The sequence below is a fragment of the Takifugu rubripes genome, chromosome 1 (assembly GCF_901000725.2).
Source record: "Takifugu rubripes chromosome 1, fTakRub1.2, whole genome shotgun sequence".
Taxonomy (NCBI): Eukaryota; Metazoa; Chordata; class Actinopteri; order Tetraodontiformes; family Tetraodontidae; genus Takifugu; species Takifugu rubripes.
In genome coordinates, this window is record NC_042285.1 from 1,422,193 (window position 1) to 1,443,356 (window position 21,164).

The 21,164-nt window shown below is 51.2% G+C and overlaps 1 protein-coding gene across 1 annotated transcript; it reads left to right on the forward strand.

Moving 5' to 3' along the window:
- The first annotated feature begins 916 nt into the window (after positions 1-916).
- Positions 917-20,472, forward strand: LOC101063855 (heparan sulfate glucosamine 3-O-sulfotransferase 3A1). Its single transcript, XM_003961013.2, has 2 exons — positions 917-1,706; positions 18,911-20,472. The coding sequence occupies exons 1-2, from the start codon at positions 1,198-1,200 to the stop codon at positions 19,530-19,532; spliced, it is 1,131 nt and encodes a 376-aa protein (XP_003961062.1). The 5' UTR covers positions 917-1,197; the 3' UTR covers positions 19,533-20,472.
- The last annotated feature ends 692 nt before the right edge of the window (positions 20,473-21,164 follow it).

Below are 21,164 nucleotides of genomic sequence, written 5' to 3' on the forward strand. Positions count from 1 at the left end.
AATCCAGGAAGGTTTTATTTTATTTTTTTTAAACAATTTTCAGATTTTCTCTTTTCAGATCAGCTCACATCAGGTTGTGAATCTTTTCCTGGGATTTGCAGGAACCCTGTGAGGGAATGCTGGGTGTCATCTGTGTGTGTGTGGGGGGGGGGATTTGTTAAATGTGAGACACCTCCCTGCTTTGTTCGGGGAACACGCGGGGACATCTGGTCCTGAAACGCGGCCCTCTGTGGAGGTCTCCGTCCCCGCTGGAGCGGAGCCGTGCAGCATTGTCATGCTAATGTCCAAAAGACGGGAGCAGATGTGGAACATTTGGTTTGTGTTCCTGCTCACTTGTAAAGAAATAATGCGCCCCATTATTATTGACATGGCATGTCATAAAAAGGGTGGTGTGTGTGTGTGTGTGTGGGGGGGGGGGGGGGGTCTCCTCTGGTGGCCTGACTCCAGCCACGTCAACGCATTCATGCTCAGGGTTTCAGCCAGATCTCAGTTCAGGAGGCCGGCGCCTTGCTCAAGGGCACCTCAGCAGTTCTCTGAAGGTGTCCTGGTCCTGCTACCACTACCGGGCTTGAACCAAGAACCCTTGGGGTCAAATCCCCTACACCCTGAGACACCACCACTTCCTTCCCTTCAATGATTTAGTTGGGCTTAGTGCATATGTTCATGAAAGTAAAGTGTAATATAGAATAAACCATGTTCTTGAATGATGTAAATATGCTGGGGAAAGTGAGGCAATCAGATTAAAAATTAGTTCGAATTTGTCTTAGACGGTCGGAACATCAGTGTCCCGCCCACCGGGGACATGATTGGCTCCTAAATCCGGGCGCTCGATCTCATTGGCCAGAAAGGTGCCTGTCAAGCCAACCTGCGGTGCGGGACAAGTTTACAACTCTGCACACGTGCGGCTGGAGCGTCACTGCTGGCGGCTGCATCCCGCACGATCCCGCACGATCCCGGTCAGGATCCCGGTCAGGATCCCGGCCATCACCTGTGAGCGGCGATCGGCGTTTTCCGGAAACTGCTTCGGCTGTTTTCGGTGCGGCTGCTCTCACCTGGCTGCAGCGGCAGGTACATTTTGGGGTAGTTGTCGGGGGAAGTGTCTGTGGATGAAAACCCTCTCCTCGGTGATGGACAGGAGGTCCGAGGATGTGTGTCCAGCATGGCTGAGGCTCCTGCACCGAGCACCCAGGGACCGGTATGGCTTTTAGCCGCATCACCGTGCTGGACCCCCCGTCCCGAGGCGTCTCCCGGAGAGCGGCGGTCATGCTGGCCTCCCTGCTCACCTCTCTCTTCCTCCTGCACTGCCTCACTGGCCGCTGCGGCCCCGCATCACCGCTCAGAACATCCCCGACCCGCTCTCTGGAGGAGCCGAGGGCGCAGAGGACCAAGAGGCTGCTGTCCGGATGGGACGCACCGGAGCTGTCAAGCGACGGGGATGCGGGGGGCTCACCCGGGGTCCAGATGCCGGGGGAGGCTCCCGTCCCTCCGCTGGCGGCTTCCAGGAGAATGCCGCCGCGGTTCGCTGCTAAACTGAGTCCGCTCGGGGATGGAAGCAAGAAGCTGCCGCAGGCGCTCATCATCGGGGTGAAGAAGGGAGGGACCCGGGCTCTGCTGGAGTTCCTCCGGGTTCATCCGGACATCCGAGCCGTGGGAGCGGAGCCGCACTTCTTCGACCGCAACTACGAGGACGGGCTGGAGTGGTACAGGTGAGGGGTCCCGTCTGGAACCACGCGCTTTACGCACGTCGACTAAACTGGGATCCTCCAATTTGTCATTTTAAGAGTTGCAGACGAGCCTGTGTGTTCCGACCATACGTCACCCAGGTTAACATGTTAACTCTCCGACCTCTTGAAAGGGCAGAACCGTGGGCAGAACCGTGGGTGCAGGATGGAGAAGCGCCGTGTTGAGTCTCCATCAGACCTGCTGGCTTTAAATCTTAGCAGGTTCCTCATTTTGCTGCACAATCTCGGGTTTGTCTTCGAGTCTCGGCGGGATTAGAGAGAGAAATACGACAAATCCAGAATATTTGTACCGTTACCGAACTGAAGCAGTGATGAAGGAACCTTCAATTTAGATTCATTTCAAATCAGAACCCACAGAGTTGATTCTGGAGTTTTCAGGAGTTCAATCAGACTTTTTCTACAAATAATCATTAATACATAAAATATTTAATTAACAGATTTAATTAAGTATTTTTATGTAAAAATATATATATATATATATATTGTGCCAAATGAGAATTGTGATAATTGTAAATGTGATAATTGTGCAGAAGTAATAAAAAAAAAATTGAAAGATCAAATCCTAAAATTACATCAAAGATTTAGCGGTTTTCTTCTCTTTGATTTAACGGTTCTGACTTTGTGAAGTGCTGCAGAATTTGTGATGGATTTCATCCGTCACCGCGAGTGTGTGAACGCCGCACGCTCACATGTGCACGGGCCCGGGGGGGGGGGGGGGCTCTGCCCCTCGGAGGGTCTCTGTCTAATGGGCCGTCGCTGCAGCTCTGTTATTATGAGGGATTAGGGCCAGAATGAAAGGTTACCTGAGTCTCCGGAGGTAAAGTTCACCTTTTCGGTCGAGTTAACGCGACGCAGCACCGTCGGAAAAACCAGCGGGCAAAACTTTTCCTCCTCCAGAGCCTCCTCTCCCCCCCATCCCCAGCGCCCCGGCTCTCCCCCTGCTCCCGCTCACACACCTCCCTCTTTGTGCCTCTCTGAGAGTGAACATTCTCTTTTCGCCATCACTCTTTCACACCCTTCTGTTTACCTATTCATCCATTGTGTGGTTTTATATCCGTGAGGGTCCCATCTATCCCGAGGAGTTGCCAAGATTCCCTGGAATTTGGACCGTGCCTCCGAGGACAGGCCTCAGTGCCGGCTTCCCCCCCCCCCTTAATGCCGCCCATTTAAAACAGAAGGACCCTTGAAATGAAGGGAGGGATGAATAACTGTTAGGAGAGCGCGGCCCACTCGGCTGGAGTTCATCTTGTCTCTTCCCGGCCGTGTCCGAGTTTTCCCCTCCGTACTTTTGGTGTTTGTGGAACCTTTTGATTGAAGTCTCTTCCGCTGAAAGCTGGAGGTGAAGCCGACGTGTCGCCGGCGAGGCCCGACGCGTCGCTCGGTTCAGGCCGTGGCCCCCGTCGATGTTTCAGAGACATTCCCAAACGCGGAACAGCAGCTCCGCTCTGCGCAGACTTTTCTGAATCAGTGGAAAATGAGCAGAAAACCGTGTTTGTGCCGAAAGAGGCCGAGTTTTCTGTGACTAATCACCGTGTCCAATTTGCTTGAATTATGTGATTCTGCTCATTGGCGTCCGTGAATGGTTCAATCGTAGAGGCTTCCGTCTCCAGAGGCTCTTTGTTCATTGTCAACGCTCGTCTCTGTCCCTATGGGAATGCGTGTGGAGCATAATTCCTGCACATCTAAGCTCTTCATTTGACGCGGGAGCACCTCCAGCCCCCTCAGAGGGATCCTTCGCCGGCTTCTTACGGGAACTTCCATCAACTGCCCCCTTTAAAAGGCATCAACACCCAAAGCTGTGGTGCAAAACTGTCCCATTTCGAGTGATTAACGCTGCTTTTGTGACACCGCTGCTGTCAGAGGATGAAATACTCGACTTTTAACGTTCCCCAGGGTCACAATAGTCCAGATCTTTTGGTAAATCCCCAACTCGCCGTTTGCACTCCTTCTAATCTCCACTTGTATTGTTGAATTTGAGTTTTTTTTTTTCCTGAGGACGTTTGGCTTTTGAATAATTAAGCCGCCGTCGCTCAGCCAGCCAGGGTTGTGTTTCACTACAGATTTCTCAGCCGTGCGTCTGTATAATCGCAGACAACCTGTTAGGCTTTTGTTGTGGAAATGGACACTGGGAGCGAACGGGGAGGTCAAGCACACACGCTGCACTGAGGCAGAGGCCCGCGTTTCGGCCTACTTGGGTTACTGAACAACCAGCTTTCCCCCGTCTGGACCCGGCCACAGTTCCTGTTGGATTAGCCTTGGCTAGAGCCCTTAATGGGTTAATTACCTGTCTGTGTGATCCGTTAAATACCAGGGCTCTGACGCTGACGCCGCCACACACGTTTGTGACCGTGAAAACGTAAACCACTTTCAGGGCAGCCGTGGATTTTTCATTTTAGCTTAGCATTAGCATATGCACTACAGCCTCTCCTTCAGAGCCTCCCTCCATTAAGCCGACACTTAGAACTGTATAAAAGCAAATGAGCTGGCTCAGCTAGCTGAAAAATCAGGCTAAATTAGGGGTTTTCCTCTCCATGAGGTTTTGTGCTGTGCTAATAAAAATAAAAAACAGGACAATCATAAAAGCAGCGATCCAGGAGAGATTTGTGGTGCAGAGCAGCTGCCTTGATCGGAACGCGCTGAGCTTTAGCTGCTCGCTCAAGACGGGATGAAAATACTTTTTTTTAGCATTTTCAGTCTAGAATCAGACGCATTAAAATGGTTGTTTGAATTCAAATGTCTTTTTCGTCCCCCTCCCTTGTTGGTGATTACGCTAGCAACAGGCTACCCGTTTGGGTTTTGATGACACGGACAGTTTTGGAGGCTTCTGAGTCTCATATGTTGGCTGTGTTCAGAGTTGGTGTCCATTAATGGAGCGGTTCGGTCCAAACTCTGGCGTCCTCCGCTGACGCCCGGCGTTTCACTCGCCAGTTTGTCTCCGGAGGACGAGCGGAAAGTTTGACACGTGTCCACGTTGGAGAGGCGGGACGTTAGGCAGCGACTCCCGAGCGGTCTCCAAACGAAGGTTCACGTAATCGTAATTGTCCTGAATAAACCCAGAACCAGAGGGGAAATTTAACACAATAAACGTTTGAAGCTTCTCAAAATAATCTGGACTGTTAAACATTTTCCTTGAAGACAATAAAAATATATGTTGGATTGTGAAAGTTTTAGGAAAGCAAGATTTTTTATTTTTATTTAAAGTTTGTAATAAATCAATGAAACAATCATCCTAAAACTGTCTAAATCACGGCATGATTGTCAAACTTTTTTTTATATTTGTTAAAATGCCAAAATAAAATCAGAAATCCACTCATGACTCCAGCGTTCCAAAGTGTCTGTTTCCAGTTTGCACACGGCAGGTGTAGTAAAGAGGGTCACCAAAGGTGGGCGGAGGGGTCACGCTCGGGCTCTAGAGGTCACGCCGTGGACGTAACACGATCGCCAGAGTCCTCCGGAGCACGAGCTCCCAGCCGCCTTCGGACCGTGAAAGTGATCATCAGAGAGTAGAATTGTAAATCCGGGACGCTCACCTCCTGCGGAAGGCATGCGACCCACCCAGGACTGTCGCCCCCCCCGCCCCTCCTTGCCAACTCCTTGACCCCCGCCACCCCCACTGACATCTTTGCATGCCCTCAGCAGCTGACCCTCAGAGGCCCCGTGTAGGGGAGGCACATAGAGGCGAGCAGTCAGCGCCTGTCAGCAGCTGCCCTCTGGCATCCAGGGAATCTGCCCCCCGATGGGTGAGTGAGGACAGGCAGCAGGTGCTGGACGCTCTGCAGGCAGCACCTGGATCCCCCCCCCAGACACCTGCACCTGATGCTCACCTGACCGAGCTAAAAAAGAGCCAATTTCTCCAGCGCGGTGGAGGCAGCTCGGCGCTAGTTAGCTTAGCGGCGGGGCCTGAGAGAGACGTGCGCCCTCAGCAGATGGTGCGGTAACTTTAAGCTCGGGTTACATTGTTTCTGGGATTGTGTTGTTTGTTCACTTTTGGGTGTCTGCGTACACTCGTCAGCAACCTGTGTGACCCTGTCGTATCTCAGGCCCGTTGAGCGCAGCAGCTGTCGGGCTTTTTATGAGGTATTAGCTCTTCCATTATGAAGCATTTATTCTGGGATTCATATTTCAAAAGGAGTGTTTGAGGTCAGTTTTTATTGTTCCAGACTGCTCGGGAATATATTGCTCTGTAAAGCTGGGGCGAACTGTAATCCCGGAGACCTTTTTAAAGATGCTCAGGTGACAAACCTGAAACCTTCGCCCGCTTTAGCCGTGACTGTCGGCCATGTTTGGTTCTTGGACTCCATGGAAACCAGCCAGGGATGTTTTCGAGAGGCAGGGCTGTTCCGAGGAGCAGGAGGAGCACAGAAAGAGGATCTGTGTGGTTTTCTTCTCCTCTGCTGCTGTGCGTGTTCTGCTCAGCGCTCCGCTCTGGAAGCTAAGTGCTACCCTTGTACAAACACAGAGAGGCTGGAACCGTCACTCAGCGCCGGAGGGTCCGCCGCCTCAAACCCGCCCCTTTTTCACCTTTCTTCAGAGGCGCAAACTAAACAAACCGCAGGACAACCTCCAGAAATGTGTGCGCGCTGGGATCGGCGGAGGATTCGCCGCGGCCGCGTTCGAAGACGCGCAGCCAAACCGCACATCCCAGCTCAGCACATGATGTATGGAGGGGGCGTGCGCGGCGCCGCGGCCCTCGCTGGCGTGGATTGGCAGGGTGAGCCGTCGCCTCGGCGTGATGGATCTCTCCTTCCCATCTCACAGGCAACAGCTTTATCACAGGACGGGGACTCCTCCATATTTTCCAGCAGAGAGGGAAAGACGGGACAAAAAAAGGGGGAAAACAAATCTATGGGAAGCCTGGGAACAATGAACGGGGGCTTTTTCTCTTCTTCATTTCTTCTCCTTCGACAGAAATGTTCACACCCAACAAAATAATAATCTGCCTGTTTTTAATGGGGGGAGTTTTCTGTGGCCAAAACATGGAATTGTGCTCAAAGGCATAAACTGTGACTCGCTTGCCATGTGTGCTGTCTGCAGCTGCCTCGGTGGCGATAGGATGCCCCCCCCCCCCCCCCCCACCCCCCACCCCCCACATGGGGGCATGGCCGGTGCCAGTCACCTTGGCAGAGTCCAAGCTACTGACATGGGAAGAGGCGACGCCAGATGGCACCTCAGGCACGGCCTGCGTGCGAGTGCCCGACCTCAACCGATCACGCGGCTCCGCACGCGCTAAAACGCCGAAGATTCTATCGCCGTGTTTTGAAACGTTTCCCCTTTATAAAAGAAGAAAAAGGGCGCTGACAGCGTTTACTAACCAGCCTTGCACGTCCACGCGCCTGATTAAAGAGCTAGCGCGTCACAGAACGGGTTTACCACCTCGGAACCGTTCATTGATAGATGGGGCGCAACAGCGCGGCCTGCGTCTTTTTACATGAAGATGGAAGAGGGGGATAAAGGGTGCGTGCAGCTCAGGCCTGATTGATAAACCCACACAGGAGTGCAAGGAAGCCATCCAGTAATTCAATTAATCTTGACTCCGGCGCCGGTGATTGCTACTGTAACTAGCTCCGAGCGTACGTCAGGCAGGAGGGAGGAACACCTAATAGGACCGGGAAGGAACATTTCATTGCCTTGGACGCACAACAAAAGGGGGCTTCCTTTTCTCATCGCTCTTCCTCACTCCCAAAGATGAGGATTTGCATGTTAATGAGAACAGCAGGAAGAGAAAGATTCGCCTCCGCGGGGCCGGTGGGAGAGAGGGAAGGCGACGTGTCTCGGATGCGCAGTATCCTCAGATCTCTTCACAAAACAGGCGGGCGGTGGCCACAGACCATCTCCCCCCTCCTCGTCCTCTCACCCCTCTGCTCATGGTCGCATGAGCTGGTATCTGCAGCCCTCCAGGATCACGTCCACGTGCACCGGGGCCAGGAGGCTGCCTGTCTCTGTTGAGGGGTGGGGAGGAGATGTCGGAGGAGGGGGCCGCCACCCCGGCCGAGATGGGAGGGTGAAGAGGACGATAAATATCCACGTCTAAAAACAATGACCAGTTCCCAGAGATACCGATGCAGCGATTTGGAGGTCTGGACCTGGAACTACAGGAGGTTTACGAGCAGGTGTGTCCTCACCTGGAGAACACACAGATTTAGGGTAAATTCCCCCCAATGCGCCACAGTTATATCACATCTGGATCTTGTGCCCCGCCTCCATTTCAACATGACTTCCGCTCACAGCTCCAAACCCTAATGTTCCACTTCCTGTTTCATCATTGGGGTCATTTTTAGATGTTCAGTCGGATGCTGCTTTTATTCATCAAAGGTGGGGGAGGGAGCTCATTATGGCACTGGGGCAGTTGTTCATTCTGACATCTTCATCTCACATTTGCATCCTCTCTTTCCAACATGGCAGGAGGAGGAGGAGGAGGAGCAAGAGGAGGGGGAGGAGGGGGAGGAAGAGGAAGAGGAGGGGGGGGAGGAGCAAGAGGAGGGGGAGGAGGAAGAGGAGGAAGGGGAGGGGAAGGAGGAGGGGGAGGAGGAGGAGGAAGAGGAGAGAAAGGAGGAGGAGCAAGAGGAGGGGGAGGAGGAGGAGGAAGAAGAAGAGAAGGGGGAGGAGGAGGAAGAGGAGGGAGAGAAGGAGGAGCAAGAGGAGGGGGAGGAGGAGGAAGAGCAAGAGGAGGGGGGGAGGAGCAAGAGGAGGGGGAGGAAGAGGAAGAGGAGGGGGGAGGAGGAGGAGGAGGAGGTGGGGGGAGGAGGAAGAGGAAGAGGATGGGAAGGAGGAGGAGGAGGAAGAGGATGGGAAGGAGGAGGAGGGGGAGGAGGAGCAAGAGGAGGGGGAGGAGGAGGAAGAGCAAGAGGAGGAGGAGGAAGAGGAGGAGGAAGAAGAGGAGGAGGAGGGGGAGCAGGAGGAGGAAGAGGAGGAGGAGGGGGAGGCGGAGGGGGAGGAGGAGGAGGAAGAGGGGGAGGAGGAGGCTAGCTCCCAGCGATGTTGACAGATGCACGTGTAACATTTAAAGACCTTTACACTGGTGCGTTCTTTACGTTCCACGACTCCCCCACCGCTGCCTCCTCGAACACGCCCACATTAATTATTAATCCAGCCAATTAACCAGGCTACATTATTCACCGTGACGCCGCCATCACATCCATTACCCGTTCCCGGCTGTTCCCAGCACCGGAGTAACGTAGGACCTGCTGAGATGAAGCCATTTCCTGTCCGAAGGGGAGGTCGTGCCCCCGTCCCCCCACTGTCTCCCACCGTCCACGGCAGCCATCCTGATTACTCCTCACTGGAATTTACAGACCCTCCAATCACCGAACGAGCACTTCCTGTTTTTGCTGTGTTTCCCGGACACACACACTTGATAAAGACTGATTCATTTCCATTTGCTTATCTGCTTCGCTGGGGTCCCACCGGCCTCCCTGACCGCTGTAATTTCATTATCTAAACCATTTACAGAAGTTTGATTAACACCAACGAGACTTCAGGGCCCCCGTCGCTTCAGATGTTCCTACACATCCATTCACGCGTTTCTTCCCATCGACCTTCCGTCTGGGTTGGCCCACGGCCATTAATAACCCACGAGGAGGCCCAGAAAAGTGTAATTATTACTCTGCTAATCATAATTGAGCGCAGTGGCTTGTACTCTGATCACAGAGCTGCTTCTAGACAGGTGTTTTTGTTCTAATCTCGGCCCCGGGGCCCCCGGAGCAGGCCGCTCCCACTCCCGGCTTCGTTCAGGTTCTCACTGCGGCCACTGAGACGCTGGATCGATTCTGCTGTTTAGGATTCACCTCCAGCATCGATCCACGGCTCTTCTGAGACGGTAATTAGCCTAGCGTAGCCAAGAGGCCGCCTCAACCGTAGCTGGAGGTGACGGGGGCACTGGTGGCGAGGGGGCCGCGGATGTGCACGTATGCGTGCACGCCCCGATGCCGGCGGGCCCGTCTCTGACGCGCCGTTTATTGCATCATGTTATTTTCCACTCCGCTGGGCAGCAGCTCCGGTTTTATTTTCTCTCTTTCGGGGGTCCAACCGGCTCCAAAGGCGTAACTCAAACTCCTGCATCCAAAAACGGACTTCTCAAAAGTATAAACGGACACGTTAGTCCCTCCTTTCTTTCTCTTTGGCAACGGAGCGCTCCTCAACAGGCACCTCTATCCCGCTCGCGCTTCACGGCCATTTATTTTATAGGCGCGCTGTTGCATCAAGAGCCTGTAATGTAAATGCAAATGCGCCTGAGAGTGCTCCATAATGGCGCCCGTTCGGCTGCCGCCACTCTGAACGCCGCTAATATGCGTTTGGGTTTGCTTCGCTCCTTTTCCGCGCGACCCCTGTTCCCGTGACGGATGGCGGGCGGCAGGCCCCTCCTCCTCGCTGTCTTCGCACGATTAATTTATTTTCTAATTGCGCGTCGGCGCAGTGTATTCGTTTGTGACGCGCGGCCTCTCCTGCGTGCGCGCGGCACATCCGTCATTCCAGTTTGACTCAGTAACGGCGCAAACATGCAGCCATTATCCCCCCAGATGACTCCCTCAATGTTAATGTGTTTCCAGGATGATTACATCAGTGAGATACTGAACAATATCCCCCTGATTGATAACCCTAATCATCAGTCCCCTCCCCCTCAAACACCCCATTTGCCATCTCCGTGACAACCTGATGGCGAACTCTCGAAGACGACTGTTGCCGTGCACGTTAAGGAACACGTGCTAAACTGGAATCAAGTGTAAGGTTGTGGACTCGGATATCATCAGCTAACAAATAAAGCCGCCAATCATCCGTTATCTCTGAAAATGGAATTTTTGCTGGAAGGAAAATTCTTTTTTGGGGGGGTTTAAATAATCGTTGAGGTCGAAGAGCTAACACGCTAAAAGATTTCCACCCTGTCGGCGGCTCCTCAGATGCTTCCATGTCATCTTGCGCCCGCAAATCCAGCTGGTCAGATGGAAAAACTGGTGTTTTTCTTTTGTGCTGCCCGTTTAACCAGCCGTGACGGGGGGCTCCCGGTTTCTCACTGGCGGGCTGTTGAATTCTGGGTCACAGCGCAGCCCCTGGCAATCGCTGGCTTTGCTTTCGCCGTTCTGTGCCAGTTTAGCTCCTGTGACATCCTGCGGTGGGCTTTTCTTTCACAGCCGACCAGTTTTCCGTCTCACCTCGCTTCACCGGGAGATTGAGCGGCCGATGCTAACGGCGCAGCGATGTCGCCCACCTCAACACCTCCGTTCGGTCACAGACGCGTATTTATTCAATAGATAACTCAACTGGAAGAATTTAACCGTGTCTCTAACCCGGCGCCTCATCCCACGTAAACATAAATCACTTTTCAACCCAATTATTGCAGTATTCCTTATCTTTTTGCCCGGATGTTGAAGCAGCAGCTCGTAAATTAGATGCGATTGTTTCTGTATTTCCGGCCCAACAATCCACTAAAGATCCCCGGGAGATCCGGAGCGTCTGTTTGTAATGAGTTTATGTCATAGAGGTGATAAGAGGGAGCATTCATACATGCTAATCTCCGCCCCACGCGCTGCTTCCGCGGCGACGGGATGGCGGCGGCGGTGCCGCTGTGCTCCGCCGCGTCTCGCCGCTGAGAGGAGGAAAGCGGTGTGGCGGTGCCAGGCGCTGTGTACCCGGAGCCTGGGAGTTTGGGTTGCAGTTATCAGATGTCTCATGGAAACAGGGTTTTTCTGAGGCAGAACATCTGCTGGCGCCGCTGGCTCAGATCCTACCTGGAACTGTGGCTCCGGTACCCATCTGAGCAGGACAATGGCTCCTTTTTAGAAGCTGTTCTATTAAAAAAAAAAAAAAAAAACTCTAATCCCTGGTGGTTTGCATTTACAGCCCTCACAAGTGTGCCAGAAGACTTCAGCCTGTCAGGTTCTGACGGCAGTTGTGGTATTTTCAGCATTGATGTAGGTAAAAATGGATGCAAAGCCGAGATGAAAGCAGAGAATCTGAAGATTTGAGGTTTTGAAGTTGCCTGTTTTCTCCCCCAGCTTCTGCTGCTTCCCGCTTTCTTCTCGCTGCCCAGTTCAACCCAGGCGTTATTTTCCTGGGTCCCGGCGACAAACTCTCCTCTCAACTTCAGCCAAAACCTGATTAATCTCCTTCCTCGAACCCGTGTTCTGTGCACGTTTCCCTGCAGCTCTAGCTGGCAGCGCCCTGCTAACAGCTAAAAGCAGATCATGTTATCGGTCACAGAACGGTCTTTTGCCTGGTGACTGACAACACACATGCTAAATCTGCTCAGGAACGAGCTCATTTATCACCGGTGCAGCGTCTCTCCAGAGCCGCCCGAGTTAATGGCCTGTGCTCGAGATGATGCACATATGGAGGATAAGTGGCGTGCACGTTGCTGCGTGATTCATAATGCCTCAGACTTGCCCGCTGCTGCAAGAGTTGAATTTTCATAACAGAAGATCGTCTAAGAATTGAGTGAAAGCGCGAGTCTGCTGGTGTTTTAGAGCAGCGAACGACAGGGAAGCCTTCAGTTCTGGAAGGATGGTGCTGAGTGGCAGGAGAAGCTGAGGAGCACGCCACGTAAAGGAGAACCGGCTCTTCGGATCAGCGCTGTTCCGAGCTTTGCTGTCCCTCTTCTCCGCCTGGAGAAAGAGGAGAGCTCGTGTTTTTCCCAGCCAGTCAGTTTGAATGATGATCTGAAAGCGCCGCTTTCGTTATCAGGCCCAAGCTTAAATTGTTCAACCACATTCTGATGTCTTTTTTTTTTTTTATCTGACGGTTGGGGCTCTTCAGCAGCAGCAAGAATGCGGTCCGTAAAGCAAATTCAGCAGGCTGGGATGTTTATATTAAATGTTTCAGCAGCTTAAAATTACCCTGGCGGTGCCTCCAAAGACAAAAGCTCCAGCCTTTTGTCATGGGTAATTATGGCAGCGCGGCCCCTGTTAAAGCGTTCCATTTGGCACTGAACAAATTCACATTTAATTTTGCTCTCATTCATTTGACAGCTTTTAAGGCTTGAATGTTGAATTTAAATACTCGCCGAAATTGTTTCCGACCGAGCAAAGCGGTTTTTCGGACTCGGATGGTTCCGGGGTGAGAAGCTAAAGAAAGGAAAAGTGCTCCACCTTCACTCCAGAAACCTTGAAACCAGCTATGCTATTAAACCAGGGGGGTCTTATCTGCCACAGGCCCACAAAGACTGAGTTGGCAGAAGGGAAGAATGGCACTGAGCTGATCCCAGAGAAGCAGCATCGCCTCCGCTGCTCCAGAACAAGGTCAGGGAATACCCAAGTGTGTCAAACGTCCATTCAGCGGGATGATCCTGCCTACAAAGCAGAGCGGGGCTTCGGCCAGTATTGAGCAGTTTGGGAGGTTTTATAATTTACCTGAGCAGACTTCGTCTGTGCTGCCTTGCTTTCAGGCTGCGTGGCGTTTTCAGACCCTCCGGGCAATAATCCCCCCCCTCACTTCTGCATCTCAGCTAATTCTGAAAAAGGCTTTTTTAAATTTTTCTGCTTGGTTTACGTTCTCCGTGTTTCACGTCTCAGTCGCTGCAGCTCTTTTCTCCAAACTCCAGACAGGTATAAAAAAAAAAAAAGGTGATGATTCAATTCCAACTGCTCAAAGGCACAAGATCAGAACCAGGAATAAGACAATAAAACGGGGACACTTGACTTATAAACTTAACTGCTGGGAGGAAAAAGATGTGGGTGTTATTCCATATGGTGCCGCTTTGTTGACATGAGCTGCTGCTACATTAGTAGCGCGTGAGCAGTTTTTGACATTAAAACTGACCACTAGGGGGCGCAACTTTAACGCTGCCTTGAATAGGCGCCATCTAGTGGGCATTTGGGGTTTGGTTCAACTAAATCCCTTTAAGATAAGGGGTTCATTCAGTTTCCATGTGGACCGTTAAAACCACAGAGACAAAGGTGCGATATTTCTCCCTCTGTTTCTATTTTGGAGTTCTCCATCTTCCTCCACCCCCCCACCACCATCCCCATACTCCCTGCTGGAGGAGAGGCGCCGCCGGCTCCCTTTGGTTCGGAGAAAAGGCTCAAATGTGTCCTGCAACCACTTTTAAGTCGTCCGCCACCGTCTGAGAGGGTGAATAATTCACGAGCACGTTTGCGTTCACTTACGCAACAAAACTTAGACTTCAACTCAACTCAGAAAAAAGGATTCGGTTCAAAAACACTGCTGAGAAATTTATCAGAACACGTCACAAAGCTAACTCTATAAATGTTTTACTAAATACAGAAGTGGAAGAAAGAAACAGAGAAGCGGGGGGGGTTATTTATGGAGGATTAATGAAAATGAATGTTTTTACTGGAGGGGACAGCAAGAGTTCATTCTTCTCCGTTTGTTATCGCCTTCATCTCTCTTTTTTTCCTTACTAGACTTTATTTATGATGTCTCTGACTGGACATAAAAACCGAGTGAAATTGAAATTTTCCAAGTGGAGCCAAACAGGTTTGCATTGGCGGCAGGCCAGAATTAGCTCTCAACGCGTCGCGTTTGAAGCAAATAAAGAGGCAAATTTGGCCACTAATAGCCGGAGTGCTGAGTGTTCCGACGGATAAACGCTGCTGCCCTGCTGTCGTTGCAGATTATTTATTACTACAGTTAAAATCCCTGCAAAGTTCTCATCTTGGTTTCCAAATGAAACTCATCTAAAAGCTTTTTTTTTAAACTCTAATCTAGTTTCCTGCCCTCCTCCCAGACAGAAGCACCGAATTCCCGTCCCCTCGGTGTAATTTAAAGACCCCCTAATCACGGATCGGACCGTGGATTTCCTGTCACTTCCTACGTTTCCCGAGTGTTTCTCCCGCGCTGACGTCGTTATCTGCTGCGTCTCCTGTGTCGTGCAGACGTTCTCTCCCTTCCTACTCGCTCGTTATCAAAACCGCAGCATTTCCCAGCAGATAACGGTCGACCCGTCCTCCCATGTTGTTTCCCAAGAATAGACCAAGCTCTTATCTTCTAATTGTATTTTGGAGATTGCTTCCGACCCCCTGCAGTTCCCATGTATGACTCCAACTCGGGTCACCAGAGATGATCTCTCCTCTGTTTGAAGCAGATTTGTTCAACCGATAATCAAACAGACACATTGATTTTTCCACATTATAATTAGAGTCGAGCCACATTTATAATTAGTCTGGAATTCAAATCAATAAACCCTCATTCTGATTATTTCAAATTCCATCACGCCAGGACCACTTCTGTGTTGATCTGGTCTTACTGGGATGGAGGTCTGAACGTATTATGCTCCTTTCAGAGGCTGCACGGCTGCACCCTCGTGAGCTGCGTGCCACAGCTGCACCGTCACCGAGACATTAAACCCTGAGTGGGTTTAGAACCGGAGAGTTTAGAACCCTTTCATTGCAGGTTCCCTTCAAAGCCAGAATGAAACCTTACACTGTTTGACCCTGCAACATAAAGATAGGTGGTAAGATTTTTGTAGCCATGTTGGAGAACTGCTTAACGATGGGGAGGGGTGGGGGGGGGGGGCTGTGAAGTGCAGGTGTGAAGGCAAAGATGATCCGATCCATCAGGATCCAGTTGGAGGAAAGTGTCAGGAGGCCGAGAAAGAGCCGTTAAATGCTTCTGATTCAGTCCCGCCCAGACTGGCTCTTGTGACCTCTGCACTGGAAAATACTGGACCTGTCACCAGCCGGCTCCAGCCGCTCTCCGCCCACCAGTAACACACTAATTATTACAAATGGAGCAGAGTGCGTTGTGTCATTCGTTAGCGTTTGGAGTCACTTGAGGAGACTGCGCCGCGTCATGCTTGTGTCACTGTTTTCATTAACAGAGGGGCCGTCAGCGGGGCTGTTTAAGGCGGTGTTGCCCCCCCCCCCCCCATTGCTGCACAGCTGCCATTACTCTAAATCAACCTCCCTCCTCCTTCCGCTCTGACCTCCGCTAGCATCCACTGACCTGGAAAATATCTGGTGAGTCTAAGCCACCGACAGCGGCGCTGGCCTTTGCTCCGCCTGCAAACAGCAGAAATATTGAGCCAATTACAAGATTATTATCTGGCGCTGGTGGTGGTGGTGGGGGGGGGGGGGGGGGGGGGGGGGGGGGGGGGTTGTATCGCCTGCCAGGGCTCCCTGTTACATGAGGGAAAATGAATCAAAGGCTTGTGGGGGGAGAAGTGGACAGCGTTCATGCCCGCTTTCCTGTAGGTCTTAACAAGTCCGGACAGACGCTGGCACCGACCCAAACGCCTCTCCAAAAAGGTTCCAGGAGAGCGTCGGGGAACCGGCCCACTCAGAGCCGATTATTTGGGAGCTTTATTCTCCTCCCTAATTTTTATGTCATCTTGTCATATTATGCACAAACCGATGTGGAGAAAATGGGGCCTGATGTCACATTAAGAGCCTTTTTTTTTCGCCTTTATATAACAGGCAGACATGAGTCACAGCCGGCGTACGAGGGCAGAATGGAGCTCTCGAAATGAGCTCAGCAGTGAAATGGAAGCAGCAACGATGCATCAGGCTCTTTATTCCAGCGCCTACAAAGGCTGCATTGATGATGCACTGCTCTTATTGTGTGCGTCGGACTTGGCTGGTTAAGACTTTGGGTTAAACACCAGCATCTTTTTTTCCCTGCTGCTCACTTCTCATGTTCAGGCTTTGTAGTCGGCCAGAATATATGATACTTTTTAAATTCTGCTCTCTGGTACTTAAAGACGGAGGCCAAAGCAGTGAAGTTGATTTACGGGGAGGCCGGGGTTCCTGCGCTCCAGTTTGGGTCTGCGTCCTGTTTCACGAGCGGGTCCCGCGGCCCGTTTCATGCATGGCCGAGCAGAGGGAGCCGTATTTTAGCGGCACGACATCAAAGCTAAATAGGGGAACTGCGGTAAATATCAAGTGCTTGGATGTATTCTGTTGGCATGGCGATAAAGTTTCAAGTGCTGCACGATGCAGAAGAGACATTCACCTTTTTGGGGTTTGTTTTAGCTTCTTTTGTTGGATATTTGGTCATTTATGCGGTCGAACATAAACGAACAAACCTCCTTCGTGTTGCACAACTAATAGGAGATGCTGCAGCTGAAAATGCCCCCCCCCACCCCGAGTGTCCTCGCCCCCTCGCCCCCGTACACCCGCAGCGTGAGTGCACGAACCAGAGAACAGGCGCTGCACAGGCCATCAAATATACATGCTTCTTTCTGCGCGCTCTCATCACTTTTTCATAAGACAACAATGTCGTCTTTTGCGTCACAAAGTTGTGGCACGACGTTCCTGGCCGGCTCCGAACTCCAGCGCCTCCCAAACCAGCGTGTTGCCAGACTGTGGGAGTCGGCCTCTCCGAGTCTGGGATCCGTCGTTGGTCGATGCTTCGTCTCGATGCTCTTTGTTGTTAAGTTGCCAGGTCAGTAGCCATTACGGTCCCCGAAGACGCCGGGGTGGTTTCAGAGCGCCATTATCCAGCCTCGCTCTGGACTGTCGGGGTGATGAGGCGGAGCTAACGCGAGAGGAGAGGAACCTTGTCCGCCGTCTCCTGCGACGCTGGGGGAGAGGACGCAGATACAGAGCTGAGTCTGGAGGTCAGGTGACAGTCGATGAGACATCGGCGTGGCCGCGTCGCCCCTCTCGACCTCATCCAGCACCTCCCGCGAGGCCCCCCCCCGTGCTGACCTCAAGGACGTCGGCTCTGAGTGCTCAGCACAACAGCGCGGGTGTGTTTTGACATTTGCCCGCGGGTATCGAGTTATGGCTTTTAGATCCATTTCAGTTCATACGTGGAGCCAGAGGCCAGAAGATACCAGAGTTCTTCCTCTGGCAGTGTCGGAGTGCTCTTCTCCTTCACTTTGATTAAGCCCAAATCTGTTTACGTGCTGCTGCAGGTCAGTAGAAGCCCAGTGAGACCAGGCCTCCCATCATCCTGACGTCCACTAAGTATTTGAGTCAGCAGAGGACGGCTCTCTGCACGAGTGTGGAGTCCAGCTCGTCAAAAAGCGGCTTTTCGTGGGACTATTTTTGAGTTTGAGGGGTCTGTCGCAGGGAGTGAAGCACATCTTCCCAGCTCTGGCTGTGCTGTGCGCGGCACGAGCCAGGCGGATGAATAATTGACAGCTGTGTTCTGTACTTTGGTGAATTTTAAAGCTGCATTCTGCAGAGGCTCGAAGTGTGCGCGTGAATCATTCATGGGCGGCTTTTACTCGCTTTGGTTAAGGTCACTGTCCTGAATGCAGGTGGGCAGCGAAATGGAGTCGCTTTTCAGGTCATATCAGAAATGTCATGATTTCCCCGGCTTATAGCCGAGCTGTCGTCAACTGGATTTAATTTCATGCTGCTGAAAACAGTCGGCAGGTTCGTGCCTGCACAGCATCTCATTATGGTTTGGTCAACTCAAGTGGAACCATTTAAAAAAAAAAAAACACCTACAAAAGCAGCAGCTCTCTCAATCCTGTTACAAGTAAATGCACTGTTCAACCACAAGCACACTTCTCAGGAGGAGGAAAACTCGTTCCTCACAGGACACCAGGAAATTATGTTGAAATATCTGTCCAGACGGTAAATCCATATGCTGTGAGGAAAAGTGAAGAAAAGAAAGAACAGTACGGCGCTCAATCGTGCCGAGAAGGAATCTTGGCTTGAATATCAATCTTTTATGACTGGCGCTACGCAGCATATATGCACAGAAGCTAACATTTGTCTTTTCCCGTCACGTGAGTGCGAAGAACACCCAGTTTGAATTGGACTCTGGGGAGAAGCCCTCCTGGTTTCATGAGGTTGGCTCAGGCTGCAGCAACGCTTCTCCTCCCGTTTAATAGGTGCAGGTTGTGCTGAATGGGTGATATTATAGGGGTATATAAGAGAATATATAGGGGATATAAGGGTTAAGCCACCGTCGGGTAGCATCCGTCTTGCGTCACCGCGTCCACGTGATTGTCTGTAGTGCAAAAAAAGTTCAACTATTCGTCACATCTCTTTGTAGCTAATTGGGCGCCGAGCAAAAAAAAACCCCAAAAAACAGAGATTTGGAGATCAAATAAACAAACGCGCTCTGACAGCCTGTTTCCAGTGTTTTTGATTGATTTGGGTTTTGGGTGTGTAAGTCTGAGTTCACCTATTTGTAATGTTTATTGTACTAAGAGTCTCGGTGTAAGTGACTGTTGCTCTGTGATTCAGGGGGGAGCTCAGGTCAAACAAATATCTCACTTCCTTCTTTTTCCACCTCCTTTTCTTGATTTTTCTTTCCTTCAGGGAGCTGATGCCCAAGACTCTGGAGGGCCAGATCACCATGGAGAAAACCCCCAGCTACTTCGTCACCAGAGAGGCTCCGGCCAGGATAGCCGCCATGTCCCGGGACACGAAGCTAATTGTGGTGGTGAGGGACCCCGTCACCAGGGCCATCTCGGACTACACTCAGACGCTGTCCAAGAAGCCCGACATTCCCTCTTTCGAGAGCCTCACCTTCAAAAACAGGACTACGGGTCTCATCGACACCTCGTGGAGCGCCATCCAGATCGGGATCTACGCCAAGCACCTGGACAACTGGCTGCAGTTCTTCCCCATGCGCCAGATCCTGTTCGTGAGCGGGGAGCGTCTGATCAGCGACCCGGCGGGAGAGCTGGGCCGCGTGCAGGACTTCCTGGGGCTCAAGAGGATCATCACCGACAAACACTTTTACTTCAACCAAACCAAGGGTTTCCCGTGCCTGAAGAAGGCCGAGGGCAGCAGTAAGCCCCACTGTCTGGGCAAAACCAAAGGCCGGACCCACCCCAACATTGACCCCGAGGTGGTGCAGAGGCTGCGGGACTTCTACAGACCCTTCAATATGAAGTTCTACCAGATGACGGGGCGGTTCTTCGGCTGGGATGACTGAACATGTTGAAAACACTGCTAATGAGTTTTGTAGGAGGGCAAACGAGAGGAGCCGCTTGCAGTGCAAACCTTAAGCAATATGTGGCCACTTCAGGAGAGACAAAGAGGCCTCTCTCCTATCTGGCCCCTCAAATATGCAATATTTTATCGTTATCATTGTCAGAGCTGCCTCTAATCTTCTGTTTCTGGAGATACACTCCCAGTTGTCAGAAGAGTCGCATTTATTTTCTGTCTTGCTTTTATTTAGCTTCAGGTGTTTCAGGTGATGCAAACATGAGCGCAGAGCTCCGGCAATGCCATATTTTGAACCGTGCGTAGCTGCTTTCAAGGTTGAATTGTTTTTAGCAAGAAAAAATCATACAAAAAGATAAAGAAGTATATGTATTTTTGAAATGTATTTATTGAAGAGGTACACAAGCGGTGTGTATTTTAATAACTCCCATTGCCCCTCTGGTTGTTTCTTTTAAATCTGACAGTAAAAAGCTTGAATCCTGACTTTAATGTCAGGTCTTCGCATCCGGGACGTTTCTGTGTTATTTTAGGAACTGTCTCTCCACCTCTGCTTAATGAAGTTGCGGGCTAAGAAAGCAACCGCTGTTATTCAAGTCAACACCGACTTCAGCGGAGGGAGAAGACCAAATTTCCTCGAGGAGCCTCCCTGTGAATTAAAGACACTCGATGTCGCCTTGTCTGGAAGCGATGTGTGTGTCCAGGAAGAAAAGTCGAGCACAAGAACAACGGCAGAGTTGCCTTTCCGGATCTCTGCCAACCTTTGAGCCACTTTTCTGAGAGCAGAAGTGCCTCAATAAACCAGTGTGTAATCAGAAAAGAGGCGAATGTTCTTTTGTGATACGGCGTCGCCAATCCAACTGTGCTCTTCCGACTGCTGTTTTCTGAAAGCCGTTGGGGTTTTTAAGGCACTCCTTAATAAAAACATACCATAAATACTTGTTATCAAGAGGTTTTTTTCATGGTTCCCTTTTTTTTTTCTCAAATTCAAGCACAACGGGAACCCAATTTTCCCAAGTTTAGAAGGTAAAACTGAGTTATTAAAGTCATGCTCGTGTGTCCAACGTCCAATGTGCTCCCCTCTAGGTTCTGCTGCCCTCAAAATAAAGACATTCTTAAGCTAGGTAGGTCGATTTCACTTTCTCACCAAGAAGTCAATGTTCCGTATACGACGGCCCATTAAACAACGTCCAGGAAAGTGGTGATCCATATTTAAACCATCTGATCACGTCAGGTTCTTTGAACTCTTTTTCTAATGGAACTGAAGAAACTTGACATATTCAAAGTCATTTTCCTCTCAACTCAACTCAAACGGAGAGCTAGCAGCAGCGCGAGTGTCGGTGCCCATTAATCAGAGCTTGTGTCTGAAGAGACATTACTTCTCCATCTCCATCTTTTCTTCACTCCTGCTGCACCTGTGTGTTTTTCCTTGGGTTGTGGAATCTCCCCCTCCTCTCATCTGCTGACTGATTTGAAAAACTGCCCCGACAGGCACTTAGAAGTTGCAGCGCAGCAGAGAGGAGGAGGAGGAGACCTGTTGAGAAACGCTCGGGCTCCGCGGTGCCCATCACCGGCGTGCAGAGAAGATGTTGTGACTCAGCCGATATGCTCCGAGGAGAAGAGG

Coding starts and splice junctions, on each gene's coding strand:
- LOC101063855 (XM_003961013.2), top strand. CDS start 1,198: ATGGCTTTTAGCCGCATCACCGTGCTGGACCCCCCGTCCCGAGGCGTC. Junction 1,707..18,910: donor GACGGGCTGGAGTGGTACAG/GTGAGGGGTCCC, acceptor TCTTTCCTTCAG/GGAGCTGATGCCCAAGACTC.